Here is a 25,135-nt window from a genome sequence, read left to right as displayed (position 1 = left end):
GCTGCCTGCAGTGCTAAGAAACAGGTCATTAAATACAGAGGCATTATTAAACTGAATGACTTCCAGTTCCTTTCCTCTTAAGTCTTTTAGTTTTCTTATTAACTATAGCATGCATGTACAAAGGAAAATTCCCAAATGCTTTGTTGACAGATTTTGCTAATTACTCAGTGATGTTAAAGCATACAGCTCCAAGGGAACTATTTGCTCACAATTTCCTAGATAAAAATAAAAGGGAGACTGTGTCCACATTTGGACTTGAAAATATCTTGCATTGGTTTCCCTACTGCTCTGCACAGTTGCACAAAGTGAAACTGGAAACATTGTACATTTTACTAAAGAAAAGTAAGTAGTTATCAAATTATGTGTATGTATACACGCATATATACTTGCACAGTGGACCCGAGCAAATACTGCGTCTATCAGAAAGGAAGAAGTCTTCTTCAGTATCCTGTTCAAAAGAAATCTAGGTGGCTCATTAGATAGTTCATTCAGTGAGCAGTTGCTCCTTTAACTAAGATTTGGTTATTCTGCTTATCTTTTTTTCCTATAAAAGTCCTAGAGTATTATAGTTGTTATTTCCCACTTTTGAAATAGTACTAGAGGAATGGGGGATACAGAAAAATAATGCACAGGCAGTGTAATAGGAAACACTGGGTTTTGAAGCCTCATGCCTGATTCTTTTTGTCTATGTGCAGTTTATGGTTTACAAATTTTTGCAGTAGCTTAAGGTTCTCTGTATCTTGGCTTTTGTAACCTATTACTGTTCTCCAACAACAATTAATAATTCTAATCCTTTTGTGAAATATAACAAGCTAAGTAGGCTTAGTACCTTATCAGAAATTAGTTTGTAATGAATATGTTTCACTTCCTTTATTATTTGGCTTGGTTTGTAAATTTTTCCTCTGGCATACTTGTTAGTACAAGCTGCCGGTATTTTGAAGTCTGAGGAAGTATCTAGAGTTAGCATGATACTCCAAGATATCCTAAATTTCATGAACAGTTGTATGTTAGCTGGATTGTATTATGTTGTTCTTCTGTGGGATCCGTTGCTGCTTTGAGAAGCTATATTCTTTACAAGCATTTCTATAACACATTTCATTCATTGATTATGACGTAAAAGCTGGAAGCAAGAACAGTTTGTTTCTCCCTGAAATATTTTAAGACGTCAGTGTTTCCAACCAAACCATCCAGGCTTCTGTTCTTTACTTCAAGGGGCAATCTGCTGTCATGCTTTCTCTCTTGAGAGTCAAGGGAAAGTGAATTAATATTGGTGTACTGAAGTCCATTTTAGTTAAATGTTATATGCTGGGAACAAAATAACAAAGACCCTCATTAGCAATTCTTTTTTTAAAAGTTTCCCGTCAGCAAACTTTCAGCTTTGGCAGAACAAACATTGAAATTTTACAGCTTTTCTTTCAGCTAAAGATTCTGAAAACCAGCAAAGCAATGATTGTTGAGCCTTGTAAAGAAAAGGTAATTCTGACCATTTTAGCACCAAGAGTTACTCTCAGTGCTAGCAGATGGCAGACATCTGTGCCAGAACTCATAGAATCACAGAATCATAGAATAGTTAGGGTTGGAAAGGACCTCAAGATCATCTAGCTCCAACACCCCTGCATTGGCAGGGACACCTCACACTAAACCATCCCACCCAAGGCTTCATCCAACCTGGCCTTGAACACCGCCAGGGATGGAGCACTCACAACCTCCCTGGGCAGCCAATTCCAGTGCGTCAACACCCTAACAGGAAAGAACTTCCTCCTTATATCCAATCTAAACTTCCCCTGTTTTAGTTTTAACCCGTTACCCCTTGTCCTGTCACTACAGTCCCTGACGAAGAGTCCCTCCCCACCATCCCTATAGGCCCCCTTCAGATACTGGAAGGCTGCTATGAGGTCTCCACGCAGCCTCCTCTTCTGCAGGCTGAACAGCCCCAACTTCCTCAGCCTATCTTCATACGGGAGCTGCTCCAGTCCCCTGATCATCCTCGTGGCCCTCCTCTGGACTTGTTCCAGCAGTTCCATGTCCTTTTTATGTTGAGGACACCAGAACTGCACACAATACTCCAGGTGAGGTCTCACAAGAGCAGAGTAGAGGGGCAGGATCACCTCCTTTGACCTGCTGGTCACGCTCCTTTTGATGCAGCTCAGGATACGGTTGGCTTTCTGGGCTGCGAGCGCACACTGAAGCCAGCCCATGTTCATTTTCTCATCGACCAGCACCCCCAAGTCCTTCTGCGCAGGGCCGCTCTGAATCTCTTCTCTGCCCAACCTGTAGCTGTGCCTGGGATTGCTCCGACCCAGGTGTAGGACCTTGCACTTATCATGGTTGAACTTCATAAGGCTGGCATCAGCCCACCTCACAAGCATGTCGAGGTTCCTCTGGATGGCATCCCTTCCCTCAAGCGTATCAACCAAACCACACAGCTTGGTGTCATCAGCAAACTTGCTGAGGGCGCACTCAATCCCACTGTCCATGTCAGCGATGAAGATGTTAAACAAGACCGGTCCCAACACCGATCCCTGAGGGACACCACTCGTTACCAGTCTCCAGCCGGACATTGAGCCATTGACCACAACTCTTTGTGTGCGGCCGTCCAGCCAGTTCTTTATCCACCGAGTGGTCCATCCATCAAATTGATGTCTCTCCAGTTTAGAGACAAGGATGTTGTGTGGGACAGTGTCAAACGCTTTGCACAAGTGCAGGTAGATGACATCAACTGCTTTACCCTTGTCCATCAGTTCTGTAGCCCCATCATAGAAGGCCACCAAATTGGTCAGGCAGGATTTCCCCTTAGTGAAGCCATGCTGGCTGTCACCAAGCACTTTGTTGTTTTTCATGTGCCTTAGCATGCCATCCAGGAGAATGTGCTCCAAGATTTTGCCAGGCACAGAGGTGAGACTGACTCATTTACCCTGCCAAAAGAAATTCTTGGGATCTGATTTCCCAGCTACACAATAAATGAATAAGGTTAAAGTTGGCATCTGAATGGGACCCCTCCAAGGAACTTTCAGGTTTTATGGGAAAGAAAATGCTTGTGATTCAAATAGAAATGTCAACAGGAGACACTTGGTTCTTTCTTGAGGTCAGACAGAGAAGGAAAGGAAAAATAAAATAGCAGGCAGAAAGAAAGATGTCAAATATTAAGTCACTGTTTTCTTCATTTATATTTGATCTTTGTGTTGCGAGCTGCAATAGTTTTCCAGGGAATGCCTTAGCTGCTACTTCATTTGCAAAGCAAATGGGAAGCCTGAAGCACTATTTCAGGCTCTAGTTCTTGATTCAATTTATTGAAACATGAGTTTCTGCTTGTAAAATGAGATAGATTACTTTGAAATGGTTTTAAAAGGAATGATAACAGAGGTTATATGGAATTTACAGTCAGAGCAGTTAAATATCTAAAAATGTCTTGCAGGGAAGGAAGATGCATAGCATCAAACATATACAGGCTTTAAACTGAAATGAAAAAATACATTATGTATCATTACTCTAGTTTTGTGGATAATATATTCAGATACCTCATCAGTGAGAATGATGTACATGTGTGATAGACTGCATTCTTTAAATAGGAAAGAGTCTCTCCCTTGTCTGGAAAGGATCGTCCATCAGAGGAAGTATGAAACTAAATGCACACACCCTCTGTAGTCTGTAAGGACTGGGTAGTACTTTATGGAAGCATTGTATTGTTCACCTCACCTAATTCTAATACGCATGCCCCCCAAAAAAGCCCTTAAGGGCTCAGGTTTCTCTAATAATCTTGACTTTTTTCTAGAAGTAATATGGCTGATCACTAAAAACAGTTACTTGTTTTATATATTACAGAGTGTCTCACCCCCCAACAATTATTTTGCCGCTTCACAACTGGGAACCCAAAGAGGAACCTACAAAAGAAGAAGAACTTGGTCCTTTAGTAGAACACATTTATGAGGTAAGATTTATATTTGTTGCCACAGGACCTCATGCTGCAGCCATGTAAATCCTAATGGATTTGGTTTGTTGTCTTTATCTGAAACTATATAAAGCCACAAATGTAAGCAATCTGACTTTAGCACATGACCAAATTTAATCTGAGAATTCACAACCACACTATCTGTTCATGTTAGTGAAGGAGATACTATTTTGCTATTTTTAGGAGACTGTCTTTGACATTTAAGGGATCTGTAAACATTTTGGGTGTTTGACAATAATGATTGGGCAAAGAAGAGATTCAGAGCGGCCCTGCGCAGAAGGACTTGGGGGTGCTGGTCGATGAGAAAATGAACATGGGCTGGCTTCAGTGTGCGCTCGCAGCCCAGAAAGCCAACCGTATCCTGGGCTGCATCAAAAGGAGCGTGACCAGCAGGTCGAAGGAGCTGATCCTGCCCCTCTACTCTGCTCTCGTGAGACCTCACCTGGAGTATTGTGTGCAGTTCTGGTGTCCTCAACATAAAAAGGACATGGGACTGCTGGAACAAGTCCAGAGGAGGGCCACGAGGATGATCAGGGGACTGGAGCACCTCCTGTATGAAGACAGGCTGAGGAAGTTGGGGCTGTTCAGCCTGGAGAAGAGAAGGCTGCGTGGAGACCTCATAGCAGCCTTCCAGTACGTGAAGGGGGCCTATAGGGATGCTGGGGAGGGACTCTTCGTCAGGGACTGTAGTGACAGGACAAGGGGTAACGGGTTAAAACTAAAACAGGGGAAGTTTAGATTGGATATAAGGAGGAAATTCTTTCCTGTTAGAGTGGTGAGGCAATGGAATGGGTTGCCCAGGGAGGTTGTGAGTGCTCCATCCCTGGCAGTGTTCAAGGCCAGGTTGGATGAAGCCTTGGGTGGGATAGTTTAGTGTGAGGTGTCCCTGCCTATGGCAGGGGTGTTGGAACTAGATGATCTTGAGGTACTTTCCAACCCTAACTATTCTATGATTCTGTGATTCTATAAAAAGAGTGCTTAAAGGCTCATTGTAATCAATGACAAACATTTTCAGTTATTTGACTGGTTTCTCATTAAAAGCTGTGAGTGTTGTGCACAGGAAAAAATAATTTTACTGTAATTTTTAGCTAACTGAAAAAAACCTTTACACACACATGTAACTTCTTACGTCATTCTTCAGAAAATGCTCAGTTGAAAATACTCTTAATTTCTGAAGTATACATATTTCTACCTTATACTGTTGTGTTTTTTCTGTGGTTGATTCCTCATTTAAAAGAATAGCATTCAGGTTAGAAGAAAGTGCATTGAGGAAACCTCATGGAATAAAGACCATCTTTGGAATCTGATGGATGACTTCTATTATAGGGGGTAAAACAGAGTGCTTCACGTATGGTCATAATTCACAAACTAGCACTCAAGAAAATATAAGCAACTGAGCTTAATCAACAGTTTAAGATTGCAATTTGCATGACTAATACAAAACTGTAATGAATTAGACCGTAAAATACAAAATATTATTTCTGAATTCCTCTTCTTAACATAATTCTCTAAACTGAAAATTCTCTAACAAAAATTCTTGTCTCAAGCATTTGGGCTGTTTGTGGAACTATATATGTGACTTCAAATGTATTTAAAAAATACTTTAAAATAGTTACAGTGGTTAGTTACAGTGATTAAACCACTTTCATGGTTTATTGGTATCAGCAAAGCATAAAAAAGGCCAAACACCCACCCAAAAACCCTTTACTGGAGAAGACGTAGGATTGCAAGTGGGGTTTATTCAGTTCTAAGTAAAGCTTATCTGTCACAAAAATTCTACACATTCAAAGAAAGGAGGTTCTCTACATCTCTAGAAGCTTTGAGTAAAGCTTCATGGTGCTCTGCTTCTTTAGCTCTCATGCCCAGTGTTAACACATATCCAAATTTCCTGTGGCCATCAGATATTTTCAAATTGTAAACTGATCTAATAAAACTTTTTTAACAGCCCAGATTTCTGTTATTTCTGTCTTTATTCATTTCCCCAGAAAAGAATAATGTCTGGGGATGTTACTTTAGGAAAACTACTTCCTTATTTTCTTTTGGTGAAATCTGAACTGAGAAATGTTGAAAATAGAGTTCTTTCTTAACCACAAAAACTAGTTTAAGCTCTGCTATAACTTCTATTCCTGCACTCTGAAATGCGATTCTTTCATGCCCTGAAGTTTCGGCTATTTTCAAGCATGTTCTGTTAAGGTTCATTGTATATATATTTGTATAGTGTATTTTGCTAGTATGTTTTGATTTGGGGGTTTTATGCCTTTTTAGGTAATTTCAGCTTTCTCATGTAGAAAAAAGTGGGAAAGGTGATGGATTTCTTGAACACTGACTCAGACAGAAAAGGTTGTTCACCTAGATTTTCCACTGTCTTTGTAACAAACATAGAGAGGTCCTTTTCCCCTACCTGCCACAGATTGTCCATCAATAAAATTGTATTAATAAACTATACATCTTTCCCAAAGTACTTCATGGCTGTGAACACTAGGAATTTGAAAATGTCTGAGTAGTGGTTGCTGTATTTTTTGTTCTTGTTTACTGCCGTGGAAATTACTGATGATATTTGTTTGGCAGCTGCACAACATAGGACCAAGTGCCATCAACAATACAGTTCTCCATGTTGGTTGGCCTGTGTCCAGTCGAGAAGAATTTCTTCTTTATATTCTTCATATTCAGACACACGGACCATTGCACTGTCAAACCAGCTCTCCTATTAATACAATGCAAATAAAGGTAAGTCAGCCTCTTTTATTTCCATCCCTGTCTGCACTTTGCTTGATTTTTTTCTGCCTAGAGTTCACAATAGGATGAAGCTTTTGTGGAGTTTTTTAGTTACCCTGAGACCATTTTAACTGGGTAAGAAGCAAGGTATAATGTGTAGTGTTTCTAGTTTGGCAGACGTGTTGCACAGTATGCATTTGGTTTTTGTTCTCTTCTTATCAGGAGAAACTTGTATTTCAATTCAGTATCACAGATACAAGATAATTTTTTAAACAGAAATTTGCAGGGTTTTCCTTGAGGGTCATTTATAACATGGCTTTGAATAGCTGAGACAAAATATTTCCGCTCTCATGAGATCCTAAGAATTCTTGTGTCTGAAAGAGTACACTAATTCAGAAAGTCATCTGCACATCAGGTGCTCAGTGGATGATCTCCAAAAGGTGACATAAACCTTTGTTATGTCAAGGGATGCACATAGCTTTTCAGTTGAGTCTGATACAGCCTATCAGTGGTTTGTTTATCAAAAGCTCTTACATCTGAACCTGTTAGCAGTGGGGAAATTCCTTTATAGCACAATAATGTCCTATCATTAAATTGAAGAACATTGACTTCTTGGAGCTGTTTATTTAATACACAACAGACAGACACCAGGTTTTGTAGCAGTATTTTTAAAGCATGTAACACAATTTTAGGGTTTTATTCCAATACACAAAATTTACCTGGTGATACAAATAATTTGAATAGTGACTTGTTTTATTCAGTATCACAGGCTAATTCAGGTTTGAAGGGACCTTAGGAGCACTCTGATCCAACATCCTACTCAAGCAGGATCAGCTGTAAGATCAGACTAGATTCTTCAGGGCTTTATCCAGTCCAGTCTTTAAAAAAAAAAAAAACAAGAATGGAGGCTGCAAAACCTCTCTGGGCAAATTTTTATGCTTCTGGATTGCCCTTACAGGAAAAAGGTTTTTCCCAACGTTCAGTCTGAATTTCTGTTGTTTCCACTTATCCCATTGCCACATCATACCACCGCGCACCTCTGTGAAAAACCTGGCTTCATTTTTGTGACAGCCTTCTCCCTTTGACAGCTTCAGCCCACTCAAAGCATTCTCACCTCTGGGCTGAACAAGCACTGGTCCCTTATCCTGTCCCTGCAGGACAAACGCTCCAGCCGTGAGCTTCCCTGTGGGCTCCCCACAGGTTTTAATATCATGTGCGATATTTTATATGATGTTTAAGTTCAGCATTGTATGAGACAGTATAATCTGTAGAATGGGAGTAATTTTAGAAGCCTATGTATTTTTTACCCGTCTTAAAGTGTTAATGATTTTAATTTTTCAAAGAACATACTTTCAATATCCTATGAAGTGAAGCTATCAACTGGAATTCTGCATTCTGCATATACTCTAGAAATGGAAGTTTTCATGTACTGCCACTTGATAAAAGCCTTCATATAGTCTACAAATGTTCTATGGCTTAATCAGTATTAACTCATAATTGTTACAACTTTGTCAGCAACATGACAGCGTTTTGGTTTTTCTACTTGGAAATGATTGTGTAATTATTTTAATCATACCAGCAAAAAAGAGAAAATTCCTCTGCCTATTTTTTCAGAAGTGTTATTCTTAGGTATTGTTTACTGTCCAAATCTCTTCCCCTTCCATGGACATGGTTTTTATTTTGTAGCAGAGCTGGAGATCTCAGAGTTTGGAGGAAAGAGTAACAAGGGGAAGCCTAGTAGCAGCTGCCTCAGTTAAAAGTGTTGATACAGCAGTGTCTACAAGCCTGTTTTAAGATCTATGTTTGTGATGGCAGATCCCCCCAAAAGAACTTGGTTTGGCTCCAAGTCAGAAGATTTAGCTAAACACAGCTCTACATATTATTCCATCAAAAACAAGGTATCCAATTTATTAAGCATAACTGATTCCAGACACTTCTGGAGTAAACAGCACTTGTCGAGTTTAACCAGTAGCCTGCTAAACATCTTGCCGAGAGAGCTGTGTTCCAAATGCTAAAAGTACTATGCGTCTTTTGCATACCAAGAGGGGTTTGAGTTTAGTACAGTAGATGGAAGTGGGGACATCTTTCGAGTGAAGGGGATTTCTCACAACCACAGGAGCTGCAAGAGACAGAACTGCAATATATACTTACAAGAATACAGAAAAAATGATGTTTACCGAATACATTATTAAAGCAGATCATGTTGCAAGTACATGAAAAGGATTTCATCCCTCCCTAGTCACTGTGCTCTAAGTTTCAGTTAAGAAACTGAGAGCATTACTGTCAGGAGGGCAGAGCTGCTAGGTAGAATAGTGCCACAATTCTTATGACATTTTCAGGCAATGTGGTTTTGATGGTTATTATTGCTTTATTTTTTTAGTTTGCTCTTGCTTCTCCTCCTTGCCAATGATTGCATCTGTTACATAAACAGGACTCAATTCTTATGAGGCTTCTGAGAAATCTTCCTGTAATAATGAAATATTGCTCCATCTGTCTTAGTAGAATATGGCTGTGGATGCACAATCATTATTGCAAGAATTTAAGCATCCTTATTTGCAGTTTTTCAAAGCACTGAATAGCATGAATAGACAAATCAGGTTTCAGATATGTCATGCTTATCTATTGCTTCAGATGGGAAGAGGATACAGAGAAAACTTCCTTCAGGTTTTGTATAAACAGCAGGATGGCTGGCTCAAATTCCCAAATAAGTGTAAGGACATTATATGCATGGCTCCTCTTGGGTTTCAGAACCTAGCTCTCTTTGGGTTCTTGGGCGTTTCCCGTTTGAAATTACTTAGATGGTTCAGTTTCAGTTAGATCAGTGTCTTCTTCCCCATTGCTGAATCTCTGGTCTTGTAGAAAGGTTTCCTCTTTTTTTCTGTTTCTTCCACAAAGATAAATTAAACCTCTGCACACACGGGATGACTCTTACTTAGGGACTTCCGTGTAGCTTATCTTCCTCTGAAGGCACTGAGGTATGTGAAATGATAATAAAATTATGAGTCTTGCAAAAGGTGTGAAGTGTAGGGAAAGGACTGATGAAAGATACGGAACAGAGGAACTAAGTACACTAGGGTGCTTTAATCTAGAAAGGAGGTGACTATGCAGAAATGTGATCTGCAAGATCAGAAGTGGCGAGAAGAGTGTGGGTAGTGATTGACTGCTCTGCCTGTTCCTGCACAGGAGGGCAGCATGTTCACTGTACCAGAATTGGAGCATCAAATGAAGCCTGTAAAGCCAGATTCAAACAAGCAAACGGAAGTGGCAGTTCATAGTGGCAGTTATTAGATATCTGGAACTTGTTGCCAGGGGAAGTAGTCAGGATTAGAAGTTTACATGGTTTTAAAAGGAAACTGGACAAATTTGCAAAAGAGAAGACCAGTGAAGATTAATAAATGAACAAAAAATTCATGCAGATCAGGAAGTCCCTAAACTGAAAACATTTGGAAGCTGAAAGTTATTAGGAGAGAGCATTGTGTATGAATGTCCTGTTCCTGAATGTATGAATGAACTCTTCCTTCCACACCTGTTTAAAGGTAGTGCTGATGAGAAGATGGACTTTTGGCCTGAGCCAATATTTATTTCTGAAGAGTTGGGTTATTTTTCCCCAGACTGATGGCGAAAAGTAGTTTTATGGAGCCTGTGTCTACAAATACCAGAGGTATAGGCAGTGGTTTCCAACTACGGTAGCCAATACAAGGTGACACACATGGCACATTCTCAGTAGCTGAGCACTGCAGTACCATGAGTGAGGTATCTGTTGGAGGAGCAGCAAAATAACAGCTAAAATCCACCACATGGGTCAGGTGCATCCATTAACATGATTGACTACAATCTATATTAAAAAAAAAAAAAAAGACTTATATAGAAACCATCTCGTGTTCAAACGGATCTACGTATGCATCAGTTGTGATTATATATTGAGGGCTTCTTCAAAGGCGTGTGATAATATGTTGTGGTTCTTTTAATTTGTCATCATTAAAGAAGTGTATATGTGCTGCTGAAAGAATCCTGGAAAGAGAATTCCCACATGTTATCACATTGAGAGGAAGAGATTTACTAGCTATTTAACTGTTTCCTTATTGCAAAAAGACAATGTTAACCTAATTAAGCAATAGAAAAAAAACCATCTTATTTTTGCCTAAGGGGTTTTCATCAGTTAATAAATTCTAGTATCATTCACTTTGTTGGATGCTTTTGACTGAAAGTCTCAGAGAATATCAAAACGGTTCCTTCTTCAACCTCATGATTTTAATCAGAAGAATAGTACAGGTTTTCCAAATCTAGTACTACACAGCATTAGTGTGTGGAAGGTTTTGTGTGTTTATAGCTATTCATTTCCCTCTAGTGTACAACATTTCTTACAATTACGATAGTTTTCTTCAGGAATTTAACATATTTTATGTTCAGAGGTTAAAGGTACTGATAAGATGGATCTGGTGTAGCTTTTTATAATCTGATGCCCTTAAAGAATAGTCTCATCTATGTTTAGCTGAATTCCTGTTGAGAACTTATTGCAAATTTCCTCATGTGTTTTGTTGTGATTTTACATGATTAGATTGTTACGAATTACGATTTATCTTTCCCTCATAACAACTCTATTCCCAGGTGTTCTCTGAGGCTTCTTGAAAGAAGCCATAAATGCTCTGTGTAGAAATCAAACTACCAACAATAAATACAGCTTTTAATCAGAGAACAGAAATGCTGAAGAGAGTACATGTAATATGAGAATAAAAAAGAACAAGCTGTTGCGTTATACAAATTTGAGTTGTTACCTAAAGAAATCTGTAAAAAATAATGAGCAAAAGTTGCAGTGCTAGAATTCAGGTTTCCTTTTCTTTTATGTTCTGAAGCTGTAAAATCCTTATATTTATTTCAATAGACAAATTCTGATCTGAACTAATTACGAGATTTCTGTGCAGCAGCTTTGAATTTATTCTGTTATAGGGATCAGATTCTGACCCAAAGAGTCTAACAAAATCAAGTACAGCAATGAAATTAATGCCAGTGAAAAGTGGAAAAAATGGCATCTGTTATAACTGAGCAATATCTTGCTATGCTATTACTCATCATACTCATAGCTGAAGACAGCATATTCTCATGGCTGTGGAGTTAAATTGAAAAAACAGTGTTAATCCAAAATTCAAGACCTCTGAAAAGAGAACAAATCTGTTAGAATCATTGCATGAGTATGTCATTAGCATTCACATTTTTTTTCTCTTTGCAGTTTGCTATTCCACAAGACACTCCTGAACTTGCTGCTTTTTTATATAATTCCACAATTTCTCATTACATCAGGAGAAGGGAAATCACAGTGGCAGAACCTTACAGGAAAAACTCTGCAAAAATATTGGTGAGCTATCTAAACACTATCAACTGGGAATACACATACAGTTTATCAAGGTGGCTGTTGGTTTGACTGCAATTTATTTACTGATTTTTAAGTATTTTTCTAAGTGATTTTTAAGCCCTAAGTTTAAAATACTGCTTATTACATATCACCAAGCCACAGGTTAGCTATTTTGTTTGACACGGCTTTGCATTAAAGATCACACATGCCAGATTCCTGGTTGTCTTACTCCTGGCTGCTTACAGAGAAACCTTCGTGGTCTTGCAGTTGCACACTTATCACACGGAATTTCAACACAGATTTGGAGAATGCACCTTTTTCTAATGAATTATATTTCAGAGTCAGTCTTCTGAAGGTAGGTATATCACTGTTAGCTTGACTCCTAGCATTCTGGCTCTTTCATAAAGCGTAATTCACACTTAAAATGAACATTTTCATGTAAAGTAATAGTTCTGACATGCAAATGCTTTGGAATATATTTGTTTTCCCCAGTCAGTATTTATATTCATGTGGAAAGGTACTTACAGTACCACGAGCAAGGCAAATGCATTTTAAACATTACAGACAATGCTGGAGCAAGAGAGAGATCTCTCTCCCATGAAAATAGTTCTGATTAGCCATTCTGGTACCTGAGTATTTGACCTTGGCTGTATTTTCAGAAGGTTAGGGTTTTTTGCACTGCTGCATACAATGCCCCATCCTTAGAAAATTCAGCACTTCAGGTATCAGCTCCCCTTGCCTGGAGGCTGTTTTCAAACTTGGTGACCTTGGGGTCATGCAGTCAGTGCTTTCCTTCTATTTTTCTAAACCCCAGGCAGAGCTTCTGTCATGCTGTCCAGTCTCATATTAAGCTGTTTAATGCAAGCTCATGTTTGAATTGCATGACATCACTAGAATTTGGTAGGAAGAAGAGAACCTCACAGACCTAAGTATTCTGGAGTAATAGAATAATTATGCTGCTTCTGGAAGTTAATTTGGCAATTTTTATAACAGGAAGAAGATAGAATCTGAAAGTAATGAATACCATAATGTTATTAAAAACAAAATCACAGATGAACCCATTTGAAACAATAATCACTGTTGTTTCCTATGTAATTCTTTCATCAACCTAATACCCTGGGAAGAATCTGATTCCACTGGGGCTGCAGGAAAAATGCCCAGGCTATTGAAGACATTCCAGTTAATACCACAGAACACTTAATCTGTTCTTCAGTAATACCTAAATTATCAGTTATCTTTCTCAGTGATTAGGTTCATGTGCTACCACCATAGAAATTACTGCAGCAACTGAAAGTGGTTAACAAAGTTTTTAAGTATGTACTGTGCCTGCATCTTAAACTAGGAAGCAGAGATTTTTCAGCTGCTTGATGTAGACAGTATTTAGCTGAGTACTTACTAATGTAAAATTGGCTCTGTGATAAGCAGTCTTCTAGTGCATTATGCTTTTAATAAGTACAAATTCGGTTAGGGTTGGATACGGTGCTTACCACTGGATATATAGCAGGACTTTTCCAGGATGGCCATAGAAAAGCAGCATGTCATTTGTTCAGTTAGACATGTGTCTCAATTCTGTGTGCCTTTGGCATTGCATACTATGGATCCAGAAAAAATAAATTTTTATTTGACATATTGGAAGTATACATGGAAAGTGACTTGTTGCTCTGGAAAATGGTTGATTGGCCAAAGGTGATTCTTTGTTAAAATTTGGATTTTTGTCAAATCATAAATTCTAAGTTTTTTTTCATCAAAGCATTTTTACAGAGAGGAAAAAGTGTTCTGAGAACTTATATTTACATTGTTTGTTAAACATTTGGTTTCTTTTCCATTAGTTCTAATGTTACAGTGTTGTGAAAATCACTACAGGCTAAATGCATTACTAAGAATAATAGAAATATGTGTTCAGGTCCTAAAATGTCAGCCAAAAGTAGACTTTTCTGCATATTAATGATTTATTTTGTTGATATGTGTTTTTGACTACTATGATTAATGAAAATAGCTCTCCTCTTTCCTGCAAGATAAATAAATCTGGTTAGAGAATGTTTAAATGTGAAAAGCCAAATAAGCCAAAAAAGCCAAATAAACAGATACTTAGAAATATTCATTAGAAGAAAAAAAAAGTTTAGAATTGCAAGTTCCAGGGTTTGCAGTTTCATTTTTCAGGCAGAAAACAGTGAGTAAGCACACATCTTCTACTTAACTTGTGATAAGACAGAGATTTGGATTTGCAGGGAAAGATATGTATAAAGCTGTGTATGTATTCCTTTAGGGAATACATACATTATCATCTCATTTCCTGAAGTATGGGCTTTGGTAATGTAGCCATTCTCACTGTCCCAAGGGAACATACTTATGAAAACTTGGTTTTGCTTTCAAGGTCACAAGACCTTCTGTGATGAGTGTCAATAAAACATCTGTAAGGGAAGGATTCTTTTACAGATCTCTGTTCTAAAAATGTGAATCAATTAAAACCTGAGCCTTCCTCATGAATCAAACGAAAACTAAAAAGGCAAAATCCATTTGCATATATATACCTATACATTATTTTACACACACATTTACTCGTTTTTCTATAAGATCTTTCTTCCTTTCTACACCCCAAACAACCACATAATTTTTGTGGTTACCCTGTGAGACTCTGCTCATTTCCTTCTGTGGCTTCCAGTCAGCCTTCAACCTTTGAGACATTCTTCTGGCAGACTTTAACAGAGTATATAGTTTTGAGTTGCATTGCTTGGCTTTTGTCTTCAACCCTGTGTATGAGCCAGAATCACTGCTCATCAGGAATGTTTCATGGACAGCAAGTTTCAAGTAGAGCAACTAAAGAATCTGAGCAAATATTCTGGCTGCTATAACGTAAACATCAGTAAAAGGAGAGTTAAGAGAAAAATTTAAGAACATAAAGGCTTTAGGCATAGAGAACATGAAAAAGAAGTGTTGAAATCACAAAATGACTGATAGATGAAGACAAAGCACATGCTTCAAAGGATTAATAAGTACCTGGATATTTTAAGAGTTTTTCAGAGTAAATGTTGTTGAAAATTATTACTTTTATATTCATTACTATAGGTAGGTGGTTGTATTCACTGGTAGTGCAAAAAGACTCTCCCCCTTGGTTTATAGTTCTCACAATGACTCATGGGATATCTATCGTGTATATTAGATGAAGCTACTGATTTAATTCTTTAAGGGGAAGTTGATTTGTTTTGCTAGTTTATGGCATTTGAAAGTGATTATATGCATTTTTAAAGCACAAGCATTTGAAAATGATTATATGCACTTTTAAAGCACAAGTATGACTTCCCTTTGTTTTGCACACAGAACTGTACAAATGTGAAGTGTATCCTGATTTCCTGCACTGTGGGACAACTGGAAAAAGGAAAGAGTGCAGCGCTGAAAATCAGGTCCCGGCTATGGGCCCAAACATTCCTGGAGGTAATGCACACAAAAGTCTCTTTCTATGCATAAGACCCCTGCATCTTTTATTTGAACAGATATGTAAGAATACAAATGATGGCATTGAATGGATCAAATGCAAATCCTTTTTGTTATCACTTTCTTTGAAGGTAACATCTCACTGCTTCCTGTTCAGGTCGCATGCATGCTGCTTATTCTTTTTTTCACTATCACCCCCTCTCTAATTTATGTCCTGAATCTTACATGAAAATACCAAGATTATTTTTAAACACCTCTCCTGGTTTTGTTTCTGCTTTCCTAGACTGGTCCAAGTCAATGATCATTTAGGTCTCCACGATGTGCTGTGCATTCATCATGTCTTTCCCAATGAAAGGTTTTTCTTGGAGACAAATAGTATATGGTGTACACTGTGTCCAGCTTAAAAATTTATTGTTATTGTCTGTTAATCTAGGGAAGAGTAATATGTATTGAGCTCATATGCATACAAATACTCTTGTAGTGACAATCTGTGTATCACCACTAAAAAGAATGGACAATGCAGACCATGGAAAAAAATAAACTTCTCTTTGAAAATTCTTGCATTTGCAACTTCACCTGCCCTCAGAATTCTATCTGTACTGCATAAAGCAGAGGGATTGCACTGTGAGCTGTTACCTCACAGCTGGCAATGTGGTTGTCGTATCTGTAACACTGGGCATTGGAAAACTTATAATTCAGTTTGCTGTTACTAGGAAAAATCTGGAGATCCTCTGTTGGTCAAACTGATTGATTATCACCTTCCTTCTTAATGTAATTTAAAATTCGCCAGTCTTTCTACCTAGAACACGAGAACCTTCTTGTGTTCCCCATAGCTGTAGAAGAATGATTTATTGACAGTACCTCTTAACCTAGGAAGGAAAGAACTGAGGATCTTCAGATTACAACTTGCTTGACTTGCTTTCCTGGAGAAACAAGAGTACAGATGGGACAGTATTTACAGGAAATTGAATGCCAGTTCAATGGCTAATCATCATGGCTCCAAATCCACAGTGGTTACATACTTTGAGGGTCATGGGTTTCTCTTAGTGTACGGGACTATGGCAGTACTTACCAGAAGGATAACATGAAAGGTTTGTCTACCTCTCTATCAGGACTAGAGAAAGGGTACATTCTGTGTTTCTTCTGCAACAGCTATGAGCACCATTATGACTGAAAAGAGCATAGAATTATTTGGCCTTACTTGAGGAAAAGTGATTTCTGTCTAGCTCAGTAACAAAGGGCATCCTTTCAGATACTAGGTGAATTAATTCCTGATTTGTCAATTCTTTTCATAAACAATCAATTCCAAGAAACTTGTATATAGAATCATAGAATAGTTAGGGTTGGAAAGGATCTTAAGATCATCTAGTTCCAACACCCCTGCTATGGGCAGGGACACCTCTTGCTAAACTGTGCCACCCAAGGTTTCGTCCAACGTGGCCTTGAACACTGCCAGGGATGGAGCACTCGCAACTTCCCTGGGCAACCCATTCCAGTGCCTCACCACCCTCACAGTAAAGAACTTCCTCCTTATATCCAATCTAAACTTCCCCTGTTTAAGTTTGAATCTGTTACCCCTTGTCCTGTCACCACAGTCCCTGACGAATAGTCCCTCCCCAGCATCCCTATAGGCCCCTTCAGATACTGGAAGGCTGCTATGAGGTCTCCATGCAGCCTTCTCTTCTCCAGCCCCAACTTCCTCAGCCTGTCTTCATACGGGAGGTGCTCCAGTCCCCTGATCATCCTCGTGGCCCTCCTCTGGACTTGTTCCAACAGTTCCATGTCCTTTTTATGTTGAGGACACCAGAACTGTACACAATACTCCAGGTGAGGTCTCACGAGAGCAGAGTAGAGGGGCAGGATCAGCTCCTTCGACCTTCTGGTCACGCGCCTTTCGATGCAGCCCAGGATACGGTTGGCTTTCTGGGCTGCGAGCGCACACTGAAGCCGGCTCATGTTCATTTTCTCATCGACCAGCACCCCCAAGTCCTTCTCCGCAGGGCTGCTCTGAATCTCTTCTCTGCCCAACCTGTAGCTGTGCCTGGGATTGCTCCGACTCAGGTGCAGGACCTTGCACTCGGCATGGTTAAACTTCGTAAGGTTGGCATCAGCCCACTTCACGAAGTTTAACCATGCCATAGCTTTTCTTCACTTCCTGTAACAAATATATAATGCTTTTAGGTAGAGGCATATTTAGCAAATGTGTTTGAAAGGCTAGGCTAAATGTACTCCATTTAGGTTTGCTCAGTGAGTCATCTGCTAGTGGGGAAAAAAGGGCAGGCTCTGGTTTAAATTTAAGCCCAAGATCTTGATAGTTTGAATGTCCCTCTGTCCTCCCAAATCTTGGTAACTGAGGTGGACATCTTCTAGTGTAATCTTTTGCAAAGATCTGACAAAGTTTTGCACAGAAAATGCCAGTAAAGCATCTCTGCACTCATAGAAAAAGCACATTTTGGAAAATATGGTGGGAATTTTATTCAATTTTGTTCTCATTCCAGTAAGAGTCTACCCGACATTTGCACACTGGCTAGTCTCTCTTAACTGCACTAGTCCACTGTTCCTAACACATTGAGACAGGCAAAGAGGCAGAGATATTCTCCTTGGCTGGAACAATCTGTGATAATTTTGGTCACTGCTCTGTGCAAGCAGTATCACAGTGAACCTTCCCTGTCTTCCTCACCAAGCAAGAAGTAACACTTAGCTCCCTTAGCTAACTACCTTACTGCGAACTGGATGTGATATATTCCAGATTCAATCAAGTCTTTCTCTTCATCATTCTACTGGTGAAGTCTAAGTAACTCTTTAAGGGCCAAAACCAAGGTCCTGTGAAAAAACACACACGTAAATGAAACTCCTTGCACAGATCCCTAGATGCCAATTTTCTAGGCTGTTTACAGCTATTTCAGTGGGTATTAGCCTCATAAAAGTTTTTCCAAGTCCAGTTTAGTATGGAACAAGAAATAACTGTAAGAGATTAAAGCTAAAAAAAAAAAAAAAATAATGAGAAACAGAGAATGCCTCTCTCATTTTTTGGATGTGACAGAGGATGTGTAACAGTTGCAACAAAACTAGCTACAGAAGACACGCAATCTCCTTAGTGGCTTCATAAAGACAAAAGTGGCTCTTCATAAAGACAAAATATTTTTCTAAATTGTAAGTTTAGCTAGCCTGACTTAGGTTCAGAACAAGGATAACTGCATGAAATTCAGTGGCATGTTTAATGGGGCAGTGGGACACGTCTAATTTTAGTCATCTGCAAATTTGATGTCAGTTTTGTTTGCCTAACTCTGTAGCCAGTGACAAGACAGAGAGATGTCTTTAAAGGATTCTTTATCTAGCTGATTTGAAACACCTTTCCTGCCTTCCTTCTGATCTGGATAGCAGAGAACGGTCAAAGTATGCCTTGGGACTTGGGGGTATGGAAACACAAGTAAGCAATGCCAGGGCTGCAGGCCTTTTAGCTCCTCCTTGCTCCTTAGTAAGTCCTGCTTGCTATGCCTGAACCTCCCTTCACTCAGTTCACCAGTAGTAAAATATGGAGATTCTCAACAAAATTTCTCATCAAGGAAGTACAATTAAAACATTCACTCTAACAGTGATGATAGGCCCAGGTGCCAGGCAATGAACGCAAGGAGATGAAGGATGAGAGAACTGGAAGGACTTCTAGCTGATGGCCCAAAATAACAAGGTATTTCATCAGGCTCTTTCTCATTTCTATACCCTTCTAGACCTCTCAATTACTTTTAATGTCCTTGTAGAGGTGCAGCTTCAGCAGAAAGGGAACACCATCACTCTATAAAGCAGGGATATGGGGTTTCTCAAGCTGAGGAGGGAATTGAATTCATGTCTTCCAGTCATGAATTCTCTAATCACCAGACTGCCAGCTCTGGCATCTGCTGCTGAATATTGAATAAAGTCTTTAAGTCTTTCAACTAATGCTTTAGGATCCTTTTAAGTAATTTTTAGATGCTGCCTTCTGAAAGGGTGTAAATATTCTCACTTAATCCTGATTTGGGTGCCTCTTTTCCTGATAAGGGACAGTCCTCATGCACTACCCTGATGGTTAGTACAAGTCAATTTGCCTGAGTACCTCATTGTCTTGGTATGCTGTACAGGGAGCCTAGATATTGAATTTCAGGGTTTGGATAGCAGTCTGAGGTCAGACACTTCAGATGTGGGTGTTGCAGCACTCATCATCTTTATTATGTCAAGCATATATTTCCATTTTTAGGCATCTAAAATGAAGGATGAGTGCGTGTTCAGAGCCACTCAACTATTTAACAGAGAAGGCAAAACATGGCTTTGTGTACTAAGGCAGCACCCTATTACAGTGTGGCTGCCATGTTTCTGTTCCCTTTCAGCTTTCTCAGATTAAAACTAGATTTTTCTCCCTTCTAGCTCTTAAAGTTCACACAGTCAGGGGTGCCAAATTCAAATATCTGGATCTGTCTAAAAGTCAAGAGAGAAACAACACAATTATATTCAATAACATTGAAAGAAAACAAAATAAGCTTCAAACCTTTTGGGAATTTTGCACACCCTCTGTGGGTGTTTTTATATTACTGCCTCCCCAGGCTCTCCCAGAAGGAGATTTTTATCACTCTGAGAAACTTTCAATACAGGCTGAAAGAATGAGCCAAGTTCTATGTCCAACAGTGCTGTAAGGGTCCAAAGAGCTTGGAGCCTGGAACGATGTCACAAATCAGACAGATGGTACAGATTCATCATTTAGAAATGAATTTTTGAAACAGATGTTTTACTAGCCAACTCCTGAGTCTTATATTTAAAAGTACCTATCAGAGTTCAAAGAACATAGGGCAAGATCTCCTCGGATCTCCCCCTCATGACTCAGAAATACCATGATTACACAAATGGGAACATAATATAGCCCTAACAGGACGCAACGTAACATAACCATGTAAGGTTGTTTCTCTTTTGCACGAATCAGGCTATTACTTGCTTGATCAGCAAATCTGAGTCCAAAAGTCAGCTTTACTAGAGGGTTCATATTTACAGCCAGGCTTTGAAGTTAATCCAAAAAAGTCTGTGATTCTTCTTGGCCTTTGCACAATGTCTATCTGTGTCTTTGTTGGCTGGTTGGGAAATTTGGGCTGCTTTATTTACTCAAACATGTCTAATCATTGCACGTCATTTAACTGTTATATGTTATGGGAGTCTGGGTTTTAAGGTGACAGATTACAACTGTCAAGAGGCAAAGGGGTCAGCTGTTGTCAGTTAAACTAAGTGGAAGAGGAAGGAGTCACTCAATACATGACTGATCTTTTATGGCAACAGAATATGCAGACTGATCCATATAACTTCGATGAGAAATGGGAATTACTTCATCCTAGCATTAATCAATCACTTTCAATAAAATTCTTCTGAGGTTTGTATTAGCATATCTATGAGGAGAAAGTGTGTAATGACAGTGTGTTCTCAGCTTTAATGAGCACAATTTCTTCTGCATATCACCATATCTTCATTTAGATTATAACACTCTTCAGGAATGTTGTATTTCACTATTATCGTGCTTTCTTTAGTATATGAAAATTTCATACATTAATTGAAAGTGCAAAAGAGTTTGGGATGTTGCTGTAGAGACAGCAATTTTTACTCTTAAGTTTCTTTACAAAACCATGACTGTGCAGTCCAGTCTGGCCCTTCAATCTTCCTTACTGGTTCAGAACCACCATATCCTGATTATTTGACTGTATTTCATTCCTCAGATTGAATCTGCAGATTTCAGCCTAGCTAACAGCAGTTGCTTTTTAGGTATACTTTAGTTTACTTCTGGAATAACCTTAGGAACTAGGAAGTTTACAGGCTTACTAAGAGCAGATGATGCCCTTTTTAGGAAACTAATTATGGTCTACAGTCTTTTATGGCGATGGTTGTATAACTTAATTTTAAAAGGGGCTGTGAAAAAGGGAACTGTTTTGAGGTGAGTGGGAGGAAGTCAACCAGATCCCATCACACTACTTGCTCTCTCTCTTCTCAGTATCTAAGTTTGCATGTGAAGCAGGGGTCATGTTATTCTGGCAGCTTCTGCAACACAAATGGGAGGATGCAGCAGTTCTCTGGGGATTACCTTTTTTTTTTTACTTGGAAAAAGATGCTGTTGATTTACATGGAGTTTTTGAGCCTTTACAAGGCTCGCAAGTTACTATTTGAAGGAAATAGAAATGTTTCCTCAGGATACAGATGAAAGGTAAAATCACAGCCCATAAAAAGTCTTGTTTGATAGGAAGTGTATGTAAGGACAGTGGAGTAAGCAAAAGATGTTTTTGTAGGAGTGTTTGCCATGAGGCCTCTGCACCCAGGGGGTCTGTAGGATGGCTCATCCTTTTCCCTACCCACATGTTGCTGTAAGATTCCACTTCTTCCTTGAGCTCAAGGGAAGTTTGGTTAGTGTTTTCAAAGAATAATTCTGTGTCCAGCCTAAATTCTCTATCCATGGATGGAACTGGGGAAGCACCAGGAAAATCAGTGAGAGAGATACCTTGTTCTCTCATTAATTGCCATTTATAAGACACGTAGGGAACTTAAGTATATTATTTTAATTCAGAGTGGGAATAAGAGCCATAAACTTGATGCACTGCCCTTCAGGCCTCATAAAATAACAAAAGGAGGAAGTCAACAAAGAAATTTGCCTTTATGTCAAACAACCCTTGTTATTTGAAAAAGCAAAATATGTAGAAAATAAAACCGTGTGTGTCAAAAATGCTGTATTACACTGGACTCAGTTGTTTATGTGGAATAAAGGCTAGAAAGAAATAGCCTTGGCCCTGGGCTGAACTAGATGGAGGGTTTAGGGTGTGGACTAGTTCTGTTTTCATTCATTGTTATTTAAAATAATGTCAAAATGTCAACAAGAGCAGAACACGAGACGCTTGCTAGGTGAGCTAAAGTATAGGTAACGTTAGGTATGTGAAGAAATAGCATCTTAAATCGATAATTTAAAATCTGTAAATTAAAGTCTTCTGAAATCACAACAAAATACCTGCCTCTATTGTAATTTAAAAGTCTGATAAAATTAATGTAAATGATATAATATGTGAAGTTTAAGAAGTTAATGATAGAGATGAAGATGTCTTGATTTTCAGAGGAGCTGTCTTTGGTCACAGATACATATGGGTGGACATACCCTCTTGTTACAGATAGCACAAGTACTTTTTGACCATGCACAGAGCTATACATACATTTTTCTAACAAATTAATACAAGAACTAATAGTTGTATGACCTCTACTCTCGGCATTTATGCAAGCTACTCTATATTGGCAGTAGTTCAGGTTTTTGGAGGTATGGGTCAAAGCAAGCAAGCTAGTGAATTCCCAAAGCATATATTTAAAAGGTAACACTGTATTGCTTTCCCTCTTGTCTAAAATGTGCCAGACTCCAGCAGACGCAAAAGGAAACAAGTTTTAATCAAGCAGGGCCAATACTGCTGTAACAATACTGAGCTCCAAATGCAAAAGACGTAAGTTCTGGGGGGAAAATTCCACCAAAGTGTGCAGCTTGTGATAGAGAAAGTACATGCCCTTCAGTTAGGGTGACTTCACTGGGCTACACCTAACCAGAAAAAAAGTATTTCGGAGAAGCTGAAAATGTTCCACAGAGGAAATGGAACAAAATCGTTCTGGGGAATCTCTCCAGTAGTTAAACTCTTCAAACCTGCAGAAAAACAATGAACTGTCAGACTCCTTTAAGCTGCTAAAAGTTTTGTTCCTCCTACCATTAGTCTACCTGTGGGCCGTATTTGTACCTGCATTTTAGCCTGGTCTCTGACTAGAATGCGTCCATATCCTTTAACGATGCTTTGGGGAGACTTCAGGTTTTTGCGTGAGCTTCCTGCACAAACTACCAGCTGGAGGCTGGAAAACTCTCCTTCAAATTATCCAGGATTTTCCAGCACTTCCCGCATTATTTCTGTTTGTCTCAATAGTACTTAGAGAAACATTATACTGAATATTTGTTTGGAACACTTTCCATCATTTCTGAATGCTTCTGTGTCTCACAACTGTTAAAGAAAACAAAGCTTTCAGTTCAAAAATCTATTTGTAAAACAAAAGTGTGTAGAGAGCGAGAAGCCTTAATAAACACACCAGCAGGGATCTACCACCCACACAACACAGGGAATGGCTGTGTTTTGCCTGCTTACCAAGATACTGGCAAGCTACTGTCTCAGCAACGTGCTCAAGAGCCGGCTCTGCTGTTCTAACACAAGAGGAACCTCAAAAGACCAGTGTAGCTGGCTTAGGCTACACTGGGCTGGGCTCCCTACTGTTGGTCATTAGGCACTGACAATCATAAATACCAAATTCCTCCTTCGCCTTCCTCTGAGCCATAATGAAGTCCTCAGCTTGAATTGCAAACCACAGGTTCTGCTCCTTCCAGTAAATACTGCATATTTAAGCATACACCATTTAAAAAATGATACAGTAAAGAAACGTTTCTCACAAACGACTTGAGAATTACAAACAAGGGTATGGGAGAGACAGCTGCATGTATCTGCAAGGTGTTGGTACAAGTAAAAATCCTGTTTGCAACTGCTGCTGACCACAGTCATTGTTTCAAAGCCCTTTGCCACAAACACATAATTCTGTGAATGCAGGAAAAATACTCTTGAGTCTTTTATAGTCTCCATTCCTGTAAAGCAATGGAGATGTGCAGCATTTCCAGGAGCCTAACAAAGGCTCAAGAAGAGTTGATAGCTGTGGGCACAACCCAAGGTTATTAACCCCAGCCAAGCATTAATCCACAGGAAGTACCCTTCTCTGATGTTCTTACTGCTGATATAAGCTGAAAATGAAATAAGCCATGTATAGTAGGTGAAACAATTTATTTTTCCATGAGTGCTGTGTTTCCTTTAGATGATGTTTCAAGAGAGTTAATGCCTTTACTGTACCCTAGTCAATCAGGCTGTTATGTCAAAGGTCTACTTCTTTAATAATATAACATATCCTGCTCTCTCCATAACAGATTACTTTTATAAAGCATAGAAATAATATGCAAAATTCTGCTTAATATGAATTGCTTAGAATTGAAAACACAAGGCTTTTTTGGTTTTTTTTCTGAATGCAGATCATTCCACAACTACAGAAGCATGCTGGGGCTTTGTGCGAGAAGTCTATCACTGTAGAGTAAAAGAGGAAGAACGGCTTGAGTCTGAAAATAGAAAATAATTACTGTGATGAGGAAAAACTATTTTTTCACAAAATTTCACAAAAATTATTCATAGATGTTCAGCACCATGAAAGTGTATAAAAAATATGTATTTGCCAAGTGCAATATTAAATTGGTCTAATTTTTCATTTCAAACACTCTTGATTGATAGAAACGGTGGTTGGCTTCCCTGCTGTCTATGTTAAGGAGCTGATTTGACTATCCCAATGTCGTTATTTAAAGTAGTTTTCGTCATATTGCTCATTCCTAATGTAAGCCCCAAGAAGAGGTTAAATATTCCGATAATAAACATTCAGCTGCTCTCAGTATTTTAAAAGGACAAAATTATGGCATAGCCAAATGAGTTCCAGAAGGCACTAAATGTGCTGGCTTCATGTCATAGAATCATAGAATCATAGAATAGTTAGGGTTGGAAAGGACCTCAAGATCATCCAGTTCCAACCCCCCTGCCATAGTCAGGGACACCTCACACTAAACCATCCCACCCAAGGCTTCATCCAACCTG

At 39.0% G+C, this 25,135-nt stretch overlaps 1 protein-coding gene across 1 annotated transcript in view; it reads left to right on the top strand.

The window, feature by feature from the left end:
* ITGA8 (integrin subunit alpha 8) overlaps positions 1–25,135 on the top strand; it is a 116,392-nt gene that overhangs the window by 72,742 nt on the left and 18,515 nt on the right. The window contains exons 24-27 of the mRNA XM_065666475.1: positions 3,823–3,928; positions 6,518–6,676; positions 11,892–12,017; positions 15,333–15,446. Coding sequence (XP_065522547.1) covers positions 3,823–3,928; positions 6,518–6,676; positions 11,892–12,017; positions 15,333–15,446 — 505 coding nt within the window. The remainder of the gene's footprint in view (positions 1–3,822; positions 3,929–6,517; positions 6,677–11,891; positions 12,018–15,332; positions 15,447–25,135) is intronic.

The sequence above is a fragment of the Lathamus discolor genome, chromosome 2, assembly GCF_037157495.1.
Source record: "Lathamus discolor isolate bLatDis1 chromosome 2, bLatDis1.hap1, whole genome shotgun sequence".
In the NCBI taxonomy this organism is placed as follows: domain Eukaryota; kingdom Metazoa; phylum Chordata; class Aves; order Psittaciformes; family Psittacidae; genus Lathamus; species Lathamus discolor.
This window is presented reverse-complemented; position numbering and strand designations above follow the sequence as displayed.